At 38.5% G+C, this 13,089-nt stretch overlaps 1 protein-coding gene across 5 annotated transcripts in view; it reads left to right on the top strand.

Annotated features, from left to right (window-relative positions):
* The first annotated feature begins 3,769 nt into the window (after positions 1-3,769).
* The window catches only part of plat (plasminogen activator, tissue), a 63,686-nt gene continuing 54,366 nt past the window's right edge, over positions 3,770-13,089 (top strand). The window contains exons 1-2 of one of the 5 annotated variants that reach the window (XM_053624823.1): positions 4,105-4,185; positions 5,143-5,225. Coding sequence is in view for 4 of the 5 variants with exons in the window: in XM_053624824.1 (XP_053480799.1) it covers positions 4,100-4,185 (86 nt within the window). In the remaining variant the exon portion in view is untranslated. Of the gene's footprint in view, positions 4,186-5,142; positions 5,226-13,089 lie in introns of all 5 variants that reach the window. The other 4 variants (XM_053624824.1, XM_053624821.1, XM_053624825.1 and 1 more) reach the window with 4 other exon arrangements.

The following is a 13,089-nucleotide window of genomic DNA, read 5'->3' as shown; positions in this document are numbered from 1 at the left end:
AGTCACTTCCCGTAAGTGAAGAACGCCTTCTGTAGTTTACCAGGGAGAAAGATCAATCGCCGAGGCTGTTTTAGTGAATATACAATATTTAAACTTATTTTTTTTTATACATAAATAAATAAATAACTAAATAAATAAAGTTTATAAAATAAAACACATTTCTCAACGCAAATGCAACAACTAGTGTGAATACATAAACGTATAGTTTTTATTTCACTATTTGATACATAATTTTATATATTTTAATCTTCTTATTCAAATATTGTGACTAAGACCAAATATGTAAAGGTATTTGATTTGGCAGAGTCAAATAGCCTACAGTGTTAACAAGTATGACAATGGCATACAGCTGTATATTTTCATTGTAAACTGTTTTTACACTATAGAACATTGAGGCTTTCCCCAAACCTAGTGTTTTTCAGATGTTAATATGTAATTTATTCATCTTCAGTAATTTACTGCTTTACCCTGCTAAGGGAACACAGGGGGTAGGGCAGGAATTTATCCTGGAGCGGATGCCAGTTCACACATTCACACACTCACCATAGTGGCAAATTAGCAAAGCCAGTCCACCTATAGAACATGCTTTTTGGAGGTGGGAAGAACCCAGAGGAAAGCCATGTGGACATGGGGAGAACATATGAAACTCCACACAGACAGTAAAGCAAGCTACATGCTGTGCCACCCTACCGTGCCCGCCCAGTATTTATGTGCAAATGTAAAATAGGCATGAGAGCTTTAAAGTGTGAATTCCTCCTACATACTGAATACTCAAAGCAATTTTAACATTCCCCTCTCTGCCTTCTCTTCCATACATGCCCATGTGTTCATTTCCTGTGTAGTGGTGAGTGTTTCCTGGTGTTACACCCTAGGCACTGACCGATATACACACAGCTAGCATGCATGTCTCTGCTTCAGTATATTATCTATGCAATGTTGCTCACTAAAAAGAAATTTCCACAGTATTGTTATAGAACTCCAGGGGTCCATAACTTGCTCAACATTCCGATGAAAATGTCTTGAACTCTGGTTTCAGGTCGATTGTAACAGCTTCCATCCTTAGACTTGTGTAAGCTGAGCCTTGCTGTTCATAGCTTAAGAACAATTTCTTTTGAAATTTACAGTTTCTAAGTATAGAAAACCTTCATAATAGTATGAATCTTCTGTAATCACATTCATTTATGCAACATGAACCATTTTTTATTTTCCACTTTAGTAAATTATTTGGTCACTTAAGTGTGACATATTTGTAATGAATTTGAAAAACAGCCAGTGATAATGTTCATCAGTTTAGTCATAGCTTGATGACACATCAAGTAGTGTTTCATTTAAATGTCCTCAGCTGCCTCTGCCTTGTTTATAAAAGAGTTTCCTGCTAGCATGTATCCTGCAGTGTGCAATATAGTATAAAATGTAAACATGTCTGAGTCACATAACACAGAATAGATATTTTGAAAGTGGTCCCTCATTCACAGTCAAAATAATCTAATCAAGCACAGTATGTAGACTTTCCTCAGCAAACTTGAAAGGTCTAAATATGCTTCATATGCAATGCATTGTAAATGTTTAGAAGTGAGGAAACTGAAATGGGGTAAACTATATTCTTACTCTAAAATCAATTACATTACCTTATGTTCTAACCAGGGCTGTAGACTAGGACCACACCTCTCAGAGGGGCCACTGCATAACAAACCATGATAGTAGTGTCATTAAAATAATATGGAATTCTAAATGAAATTAAATTAAAGGAAAAATGAATTGACAAAACACAATAAAACATTTAATTCATAAATGTTGTCTTAAACACGCACTATGGGTAACCAGTACTGACTACAGATATTGTTGTAAAGAAATTGAGCTTTCTAATAGTAACCACACCAACACTACACAGACTAAATTTTTTTAATAATGAAAACATGACAGTGGGGCACCAAACACCTTTTCTCTTACTATCCCTGCTTGCCATTACTGTTAAAACTCCTTGCTATGCACAATCATGACCTCATTGCAGATTACAGTTCACCGTGTATAGAAAGTGGAAGTGTGGAATATTAATGCATCTCAGTGGTGTTTACAATTGCAAGTGACGTGCGTCAGAAATGTGTTCTCTGTGAATCAAGTTTAAGCAGAATTTTTCCCCCTAGGTTGTGCCCTACCTGAGTAACTTTACTGACAAGTTTACCACCACGTTGTCACCTTCACATAATGCCCGGGTGTTCGGGGTAGGCTTGTGACAATAACTACTTTTGTTGGTAGGTATATTGTCCCAGAAATAATTGCGATAAATATTGTCATTTTATGACTATTTTATGTCACTGATATAATGCTGATATAATACCATAATAATGAAAGTACACCTTTTCAAAGAGCAATGAACTTTTAATTCTTATTAGTCAATATTTCATATTTATTTATTTTAGCCAATTTCACGCTGACTTAAATGGCATTGAATATTAGTCAACAGCATTTTAGTTGATGAGAAAATGCAAAAATTAAATCAAATATAATAACATAATGAGTACACTATTGTAATACAATATTATGTATTCTTTATGCTTTTGTTATTGATTCTGTGTTTTTTGTGTTCTTCTTTGTTCTTTGATTCTGTGTTCTTTTTGTGTGTTGTTACAGAAAGACTGTATTCACAACATGACACCATTCTACCTAGCGCATTACTTAAGTTCAAGTTCACTTGTGCATTCACATCATTTTGTGAAGAAGCAAGTTTTAATATTACGTTTATGTTGTGTATATGTCTGATTAATCTCATATGTGTATAGGATGCGTTTGGGTGAGTTAATTAACCCGTTAGTAAAGCACGTTGGTTTACTGGTGTTCATTCACTGTTCAGCTTAAGTGCCACGCCAGTGCCATAACTCCCTGCAGTTCTTGCCTGGTGTCCCACTGAAGCTAAACAGGGTTGAGCCTAGCCAGTACCTGGATGGGAGACCTCCTGGGAAAAACTAAGGTTACTGCTGGAAGTGGTATTATCAGCAGGAGGTGCTTACCTTGTGGTCTGTGTGGGTCCTAATGCCCCAGTACAGTGACGGGGACACTACCCCACTTCTCAATCATGGCCCCCTTATAATCCCCATCTCTGAATTGGCTACATCTCCTCTCCCCTCACTAATAGCTGGTATGTGGTGGGTGTTCTAGCGCACTGTGGCTGCCGTCACATCATCCAGGTGGATGCAACACACTGGTGGTGGTTGAGTAGATTTCCCCCCCATACTATGTAAAGTGCTTTGAGTGTCTAGAAAAGCGCCACATAAAATGTAAGGAATTATTAAGTGGGTCAATCCCTAATATTATTGACTAAAAAGTTGGTGACATTTATTCTTATGTAAACAAACATGCGTGTAAACACAATGGGTAATATAGAGGTCAACAAAAATGTTCGAGGTCATGTCCATATATCGTATGATAATCATCATCCCTATGTCATACATTAGCTTAATGTGGCCCTGCATACAACTGATGAAAGCTTCTTAAACACCTCATGTACCAATATATCTTAATGAATATTAATATTAGACTAATAATAATAATAACTAATAGTTATAGATACATAACAATAGTTATAGATACATTCACATACTTGGAGATCCTCTTGATGGCAAGTCTGTGTTAATTAAGTAGACTGGATTGATTGTACTGCTCTTCAGTGACAACTGAAGATCAGAAAGACCTGACATGCTCTTCATATAGTCCCAACCAATGGTCAGGCATAAGACAAATGGATAAAGGACTGCAGTAATAGCTAAGTCTAAAAATAACCTACCTGGGAGGAGCAGACTACAAAAATATGCAAAACCTATGTAAAAGTCATGCCATGTCATTTATTTGCCTATCCAGCACTGACGCAAACCTAGACAGAACTTGTGCAAAACTATTCCAGACATAGTTAAAAATTGGGCTAATCTTGTTATTAAAATACCCAAAACCCAGTTATAGTTTAAACTTCGTCTAATGGTCTAGACGCAATAGGCCTCCAGGGACAATTCTTAGCTCCGCCCAGGACGCAGCATCATTAGCAAAGCCTACTCCTTTTTTCCGAGCAAGACGTGGACTCGCATAAATACACTTAGCTTCTTGGTTCATGCTAATAGAATGGAAGAAAGGCCGTGACTATCTGTGCATTTTACACGCACATTTAGTGGAAGGACACAACAGAGACCTTACAAGGTAAGACGTCTATGCAGCGGCTTGATTCAGTACAGCGTGCCACTTTGTACGATTTGCTAAGCCTAATTATGACCTTGTTTTGGTCTGTCTTTACAGTATTGATGTAGAATGTCAATATAGCTAAGTGGAGAAAAACATTGTGCGCACACAAAACTTAACGTACAGTGTGTCTCAACACCTTATCGGACTGAACGTCGTGCAAAACAGCAACGTTTAATATAGGTGCTGGTGTATGAATTTATTGACATGTATTGACCTGAACAATTAACATTAAGTTAAATTGTGTAGTTAGTTATTGGTAGAGTGGATACCTCAGAAAATGTCTTCCTCTGCAATCTGTTCTGTTATTTCTCTCTCTCTCTCATATCTGCCGCCCAGATTTTGTATACACTTCTGCTCTCAGCAGCCCAACTAAACCCTGTGTGCATTTATTAGTGATTGTAGATAAAATGTTTGTAACTGGAGCAGGAGTTCTTGTTTCTCGTGGGAGAGACCTCTTATAGTATATTCTTATCATCTGGAGCTCTGTTAGAAGGTACTAGCCGCAGGATCGTCAGGCATAAAGAAAAAATAGAGAAATGTATTATGAGCTTGGCTCTCACTAAGATTTTGCTATTGTTGAGTTGATCTTAACTGCTTCTCAGTGCTGGTATGGATGAGCATTAGAGTAAGTACATCAGCGTGTGAGTGCATATAAAGTGTTTTTGCCGCTGGTCCTTAAAGTCTATTTGGACGGGACTAGCTATATATGGGGAGGCGGGGTAATGCATTAATTACCAGAGCTTCTCTGTGATTTTAATCCTGTGCGAACTGATCATGTCAGTTCTTTTTCCGGACATTTTCCAGAATGCGTGTTCCCGAGCAAGTTTACAGCGTCTTTTAGCTTCTATAAAACAGCCTGTAAAAATAACCCCAGGTTAAACTAATCCCATGCGACTGCACTCTGTATTTTCTTAGGTAGCCGATTGGCGCTCGACATTTAGTCCAGTTGCCAAACGCCAGTTTGACAGGACATTTATCGCAAACTTCCCGAAATACAGGTACGGTTTTATGAGTGCAATACAAAACACACATTGGGTACATGAACAAGAACTAAGTAAATGCAGAAACACAAGAACATGAAGTAAGCTCGACAAACGCAAGACAAAAGTTGCGTCCCAATTCGCGCACTTGTACACTATTCTGTGCCATTTTGTAGTATAAATAGTGTGATTAGTGTGTTCACACTGAAAACCCCCAAAGAACAATGTGCACTATAAGTTCCCGGATGAGGCACTCATTCAACCGAAAAAAAGTGTGGAATGATGGACAGTTCATGCACTCAACAGTCGCAGCTTTCCTTACGATGTTTACATTGTCAATAGCCATAGCCACAACCACAACTTACTATGTTGATTTTAAATTGTGAAAGCAAAATTCGCCTGCGGAGACGATTACGCATACATCTGACGGTGACTGAGGTCTTGTTGGGCGTAAATGGAAACGTTAACAAACAGTAAAATGTACCAATTCATTTTTGTTATCTGTTCGGCTATTTTGCTAATGCTATCGCCATCGCGTTACGTGCGTTTGACGTAATTTGCCCTCGACCGGGAAATAGCATATACGTTCCGGTTAATACAATACCGGAAGTGTGCTATTTCAGACGATACTACCCTTCTAAAATTCATACACTAGACGGTTTATGCTAGACTAAACTAGTGTTTAGTGCATAGTATGTCATTTGGGACACAACTAAAGAGTGTTACCAGAGACAGAACTTAAGTGCCAGTGCTCATTAGACATAAATATGACTCAGTTGTGCCTCATCTTGTGAGGTGCAGGGGCTGATGGGTAACGTAGTCCTGACTACGCGTTGCGGCGTTATTATTGTAAATGTATGTCCAGATTTGGCCTATTGATAGCGCTAGAGGGCTTGAGTGGCATTCAGCAAAATTGCTGTAAAGGTACCTGAAGGTAGCACATTTCTCTATCACTGTGCCAAATTTCATGAAAAGCATATGAAGCATTCTATGGGTTGCCATAGACTACCAAGTGGAAGTATCCCTAACACTAGAAGGTTAGAGTTCAAGGATGAATTTTGACATTGGCTTGACAGAGCCTGCTAAACATGCTAAAACAGCTAAATGATATTTCAGCGTTTTGTTGTCATTGATTTTAAAAATGTTGAAACATTATTTTTAGAGGCTCCGCATTAAATGTTAAAACGTTCAAAGATTAAAGTGTTAAAATGTTTAAACATGTCTAAAGGTTAAATATTGAAAGGTTAAAACATGTACTTCGTTATGGTTAGGGATGGGTACCAAAACCCGGTATTTAACTAAATTATGAAAGACAGTAGTATCAGTAAGCTCTGGTGCTATTGGATCTACTTTTGGTACTGGAGAAAATATATTTCCTATTTATTATTGATAAATAAATGTTATCTTGCACATTTTATCTCACCATTTTATCATAATTTTATCTCATTTTATCTATTTCTAATTTGCGATAATATTAAGACGTTCGTCTGCATTTTCATTATTCACAATCCAGAAGTGAGATCTCTCGTGCGCGGAGGCTGACTGTCACACGCAACAGTGAGTGAGCGCGCACACAACACGAAAGCGCCCGCTTAATACACAGAGTGACAATGGTGGAGAGAACCAAACATTTAAAAGAGTGGTTACACTTCACTACAGTTGATTTCAGACAGCACCCGTTGCCACAAGTGCAACAAGATTTTTGCTTGTAAGTCCGGAAATACAAGCAGTCTGTCAAAGCATCTTTCAATAGTGCATTATGTGCAGACAGAGAAATGCAAAGTTTTCCACTGCCTAGCTAGCTCGTCTCTGGTTGCCCCATCTACGTCAGGTATGTATGCTAGCAGCCTTCCCAAATAACAATGACATATAATCATCGCATAATCGAGGCTTCTTGCGGCATCAAAACAATGTCCATCTCCAACACTGATCAAACTTCTTTTTGCTTATTAAAGTCATGTTGAATCAACGTTGTTCAAGCCATTTAAAATAAATGTAAAATCGCCCTAATTGGTTTGCTTACCTTGAAATTGATTTTATTCGGGTGAGACGACATTACGCATTCAACGTATTTTCTACTTGTTTTTAAAATCCCAAATAAAGAAAGAAATCGGTATGTAAACATTTATGCCAGTGGTTGTCAGCACGGGCGCGGAGAGATCGGAAGGGGACCACAAATTGTTTTCAAGAAAAAAAAACACAGACATGGCATCATTTGGATACTCGGTGTATTTTATTGCTTTTCAAATAGAATGTGCATAAATGGAAAAACCCTGTGTTCCCTCTTAGCCTCTTAGAAGCTTAGCCTGCCTTTTATCTTGCTGTCAATGCAGACCAGTGTTGCCAACTTGGCAACTTTTCAGACCCCTTTAGCGACTTTTTTTTTTGTTGCAAAAAAAGCGCCTAACGACAAATCTGGGGACTTTTTGGACAAACCTTAGCAACTTTCCAAATGTTGCCAGTACTGTCCTGCAAGCAGGATGTCTTGCTTTCCCGCTGCACTCTCACCTCTCCCTGTGTCTGCTCTGTTCAGTGTGTGGCTGAGAAATGGAGATTTAAAAATGTCATGGCTAACGAGATGTGCCCTTCATCCCAATTTGCATAATTTGTATGCGAATGTTTATAGAATGCAAGACGAATGGAATGCAACATGTTTTACATATACAATAGTACACGTTATTACAGCCTAGTTCTCTTGTTCAAAGTTATGGAAGCCCTAAGCGGCCATTCATTATGAATTTTTTTCTTTGTTGTTTTCTCATGATCTCAACTTAAGTTTTTTTAAAATACCTTCACACTGGTGCATTTACAAATCGATGTATAATAATAAACCTATCTTTTAAAAAATGAAGCAATGTTAATTCTGTTCTCAAAATGTTTCTTTTTTCATATACACCACACAAAGTGCCGAAAAGATTACAGTTAAAGTACTGGATCGATAAGCAGTATCGGTAAGAGTAGTAATACAGTTAAAGCCTTCACGATACCCATCCCTAGTTATGGTAGATACAGTGCTCTCCACTGTACTCAATTATTGGCACCCTTTTAGTCAATACCTTTGCCAAGATAACAGCTCTGAGTCTTCTCCTGTTATGCCTGATGAGGTTGGCGAATACATGGCAAGGGATCTGAGACCATTCCTCCATACAGAATCTCTCCAGATCCTTCAAATTTTGAGGTACATGCTGGTGGACTCTCCTCTTCAGTTCACCCCACAGGTTTTCTATGGGTTTCAAGTCATGGGACAGGGATGGCCATGGCAGGATTTTGTGGTATGTAAACAATTTTTGTGTTAATTTTGATGTATGTTTTGGATCATTGTCCTGCTGGAAAATCCAACCACAGCCCATTTTAAGCTTTCTGGCAGAGGCAGTCAGGTTTTCATTTAATATCTGTTAATATTTGATAGTCAATGATGCCATGTAACCTAATAAAATGGTCCTCTGGCAGAAAAACAGCCCCAAAACATTAAAGAGCCACCACCATATTTAACTGTGGGCATGAGGTACTTTTCCATATGCCTACCTCTCTGTGTCCACTACAACCACCTCTGGTGTTTATTGCCAAAAAGCTCTATTTTGGTTTCTTCTGACCATAGAACCAGATCCCATTTGAAGTTCCAGTAGTGTCTGACAAACAGAATACGCTTGAGTTTGTTTTTGGATGAGAGTAAAGGCTTTTTTCTTGAAATCCTTCCAGACAACTTGTGGTGATGTAGGTAACTTCGGATTGTAGTTTTGGAGACTTTCTGACCCCAAGACACAACTAACTTCTGCAATTCTCCAGCTGAGATCCTTAGAGATTTTTTGGCCACTCGAACCATCCTCTTCACAGTGCGTTGAGACAATATAGACACACATCCAATTCCAGGTTGATTCACAACATTTCCAGTTGACTGGAACTTCTTGTGCTATTTTCTTATAGCCACTTCCCATTTTGCGAAGCTCAACAATCTTTTGCCACACATCACAACTATATTCCTTGGTCTTACCTATTGTTATGAATGACTAAGGGAATTTGGCCTTCCTCCCCCTGTGAAACAGGAAGTCATGGTTGAACAATTTCCTGTTCCTAGTCATCCAGGTGTACAAAAAAAATGTAAACTATTAATACTTCAAATATATTTTTCTCATATGAATTCATAGGGGTGCCAATAATTGTAGCACACATATATTTAATAAATACCTTTTTTTATAAACCTGTGTTGTTTGCAATTGTTTGATATCCATGAGAGCGGAGTATTTTTGTGAATGTTTTTGAATAAAATATCAGAAGGTTAAACAATAATGACTATTTTTCACAGCCTTCCTTGCACATGTTTTCCAAGCGTGCCACTGTTAGTGGGGGGCACTGTATGTAATGCAGCGTGTTTTCTAGTTTGCTGCTAGATAATTGCTGTGGAATTCTAAAAGGCTGCTAGGGTGTTGCTAGATAGTTCCTGTGGTATTCCAGTTTAAATCTAGGGTGTTGCTAGGTGGTGTGTGAGTGTGTGTGTGTGTGTGTGTGTGTGTGTGTGTGTGTGTGTGTGTATTCTTCTGGTTGCTAGGGTGTTGCTATGGTATCGCAGGTGGTTGCTAGGGTGTTGCTATGTGGCCGTGTGTTGTGCTGGCAGTGGCATAACCAGAAATTAATTTCGGAGGGATAAGGGACTATACAAAATAAAATCACAGTAGTTTTTTACATCTGTTCAGTTAATTTACAGTAGTAAGTGTGACTCGTTCAAGCATTTCAGGTGGATGTCAGACATAGAGCTGCAACAACTAATCGATAAAATTCATAATAATCGATTATGAAAGTCATTATCTCATTATCGATTATCGAATCTCATTATCGATTAGTTGGTCTGCACGCGGTACATTTACTCACTACGTTACTTCTGTTCCGAAAACACGCTTCGGAGACTAAATACTAAAGTTGTTTCCCAAATGACGTACTATACACTTACACTATATACTATGTACACTACCGCCTAGTGCAGTGTTTCTCAACACTTCAGTGGTCAGTGGTGTAATTGCAGGGGGTCCGTAGAAAAGTTTTAAAATGTTTAAATAAATATATATAAATAAACAAATTTGTTAAATGGATCAAAATATATTCAAATGAGATGTTTTAAAATTAATCAATTTGGTTATTCGTGTGCATTCACATACGTCATAGCTGATGATTGTTCATTGATTCATTTATTTAAAATTTATTTACAAATGAAATGATAATTTGGATGGATAAAATAAACAAAAGATCATTCAGAGAGTCAAATTAAATGTCACACCAACAATAAAATGTAAAAAATAAAATCTTGAAATGTTTTAATTAAATTTTAATGTTAAATATTAATCAAATAAAATAACACATATGTGTATATATATGTATATATATGTGTGTATGTATATATATATATGTATATATATATATATATATATATATATATATATATATATATATATATATATATATATATATATACACACACACATATATGACTGTTTAATATATACCCTATAATTGTTGTGGAGTGAGGGGGTCCTTGTGGATTGTTCGAAATATGCTAGGGGTCCAGAGTTGACAAAAGGTTGAGAACCACTGGTCTAGTGTATGAATTTTAGAAAGATAATATAGTCTCAAATGGAACACATTAGTTTTTTACTAACCGGAAGTATGAGCCGCTTCCTAGTCAGTGGCGCATGACGTCATACGCACGTAATGTGATGCCGCTAGCTTTAGCAGACACCCAGAGTCCCCGACAATGACTTTCTTCAGTTTACTTTTTGTCAACATTACCTTTTATTCCCAACATGACCTCAGTCACCATCAGACGGAGACGTAATCGTCAAGTGACTGAGTGTCATATCACATCAAACCAGTGACTACATTTCCCATCCTGCACTGTGGCCTACAAACATGGCCGCCATGGTTTGCAACTCCCAGAACACTCATTCATTCTAATCACGCGCACCTGCATCCAATATCACACACAGTCACACCATAGTTTAAAAGGACTTTCTGCATTCACTGTTTGGCGAAGCACCTGAAAGACGGTCTTATATTATGTTTGTTTGAGGCAGCTGGCATTGTGGCCGTGAAACCAGCTAACGTTATGCTCCACGTAATGTTTGCGGTAGCCAGTTATTTGTTAATAATGCTAACGCACTGCAATGTTATAAACTACCTCCGAATGGGCAACCATGCATCGCCATTCAGCCCGTGACCTGTCAGCTAAATGTAGCTACTGTCACTAATAATTATTCAAATGTTCTTGCTTTTAATAAATCTTTTTGGTCTGCCACCATATCAGTGAATTTAAACTAATGCTTGCATTCAGAGTATAAGGTGTGTGTGTGTGCGCGTGTGCGCGCGTCTGTGTGCATGCATGTGTGTGTGTGTGTAGGTGCATGCACGCATTTATACTGCCATTTATATGCCAGTATCAGCCAGAGGAGGATGTCCTCCAGGAGAGTTTTTTTATTTTATTTTTTAAATTTTATACCACACTGTGGTATCGACTCTGGTAACGAGTATCGTGTACTTTTAGTGGTATTGGTACAGGCTACTAGATTTTTGGTATCGTGACATCCCTACACGCTACCTAAGAGAGGTTGAGCTCAGCCATCACAATTCACACTAGATACGCCTCATCCCTTTATTAATGTGCTACATAACCAGAGCAGATGGCAGACGCAGTTCTCCCAATGCAGCCCTCCACCTTCCCCGATGACAATTTGTAAGCCTCAATTTCCCCAGCAAGATAACATGAAAATTTCAGACTTTGTTGGATATTTTGCCCATTGTGGGCTGGTTAACACTGGTCCAATACAGTGTATTATTGTAAGCTTTTTTTTTTTTTTTTTTTTTGCTAATTATTAATATTAAATTATGGATAAATTCCTAAAGTCAGCTCAATAAAGAGACCAAAATACTAATTTTAAATACAGTATCTCAAAAAAGTGAGTACACCCCTCACATTTTTGTAAATATTGGATTATATCTTTTCATGTGACAACACTGAAGAAATGACACTTTGCTACAATGTAAAGTACTGAGTGTACAGCTTGTATAACAGTGTAAATTTGCTGTCCCCTCAAAATAACTCAACACACAGCCATTAATGTCTAAACCACTGGCAACAAAAGTGAGTACACCCCTAAGTGAAAATGTCCAAATTGGGCCCAAAGTGTCAATATTTTGTGTGGCCACCATTATTTTCCAGCACTGCCTTAACCCTCTTGTGCATGGAGTTCACCAGAGCTTCACCGGTTGCCACTGGAGTCCTCTTCCATGACGACATCACGGAGCTGGTAGATGTTAGAGACCTTGTGCTCCTCCACCAAAATTAGCCATTTTCCCTCCCCGGTGTCATGTGACTTGTTAGTGTTACAAGGTCTCAGGTGTGAATGGGGAGCAGGTGTGTTAAATTTGGTGTCAGAACTCTCACACTCCCTCATACTGGCCATTGGAAGTTCAACATGGCACCTTATGGCAAAGAACTCTCTGAGGATCTGAAAAAAAGAATTGTTGCTCTACATAAAGATGGCCTAGGCTATAAGAAGGTTGCCAAGACCCTGACACTGAGCTGCAGCACGGTGGCCAAGACCATACACCGGTTTAACAGGACAGGTGCCACTCAGAACAGGCCTCGCCATGGTTGAACAAAGTGGCGGCTGTGGCTCAGTTGGTAGAGCGGGTTGTCCACTAATCGTAGGGTTGGCGGTTTGATTCCCGGTATGTGACTCCACATACTGACGTGTCCTTGGGCAAGACACTGAACCCCAAGTTGCTCCCTATGGCAAGTTAGCGCCTTGCATGGCAGCTCTGCTACCATTGGTGTGTGAATGAGTGAATGAGACACAGTGTAAAGCGCTTTGGATAAAAATGCTATATAAGTGCA

The sequence above is a fragment of the Ictalurus furcatus genome, chromosome 5 (genome assembly GCF_023375685.1).
Source record: "Ictalurus furcatus strain D&B chromosome 5, Billie_1.0, whole genome shotgun sequence".
Classification (NCBI taxonomy): domain Eukaryota; kingdom Metazoa; phylum Chordata; class Actinopteri; order Siluriformes; family Ictaluridae; genus Ictalurus; species Ictalurus furcatus.
The sequence above is the reverse complement of the archived record's forward strand: the minus strand, read 5'-3'. Positions and strand labels throughout refer to the sequence as shown.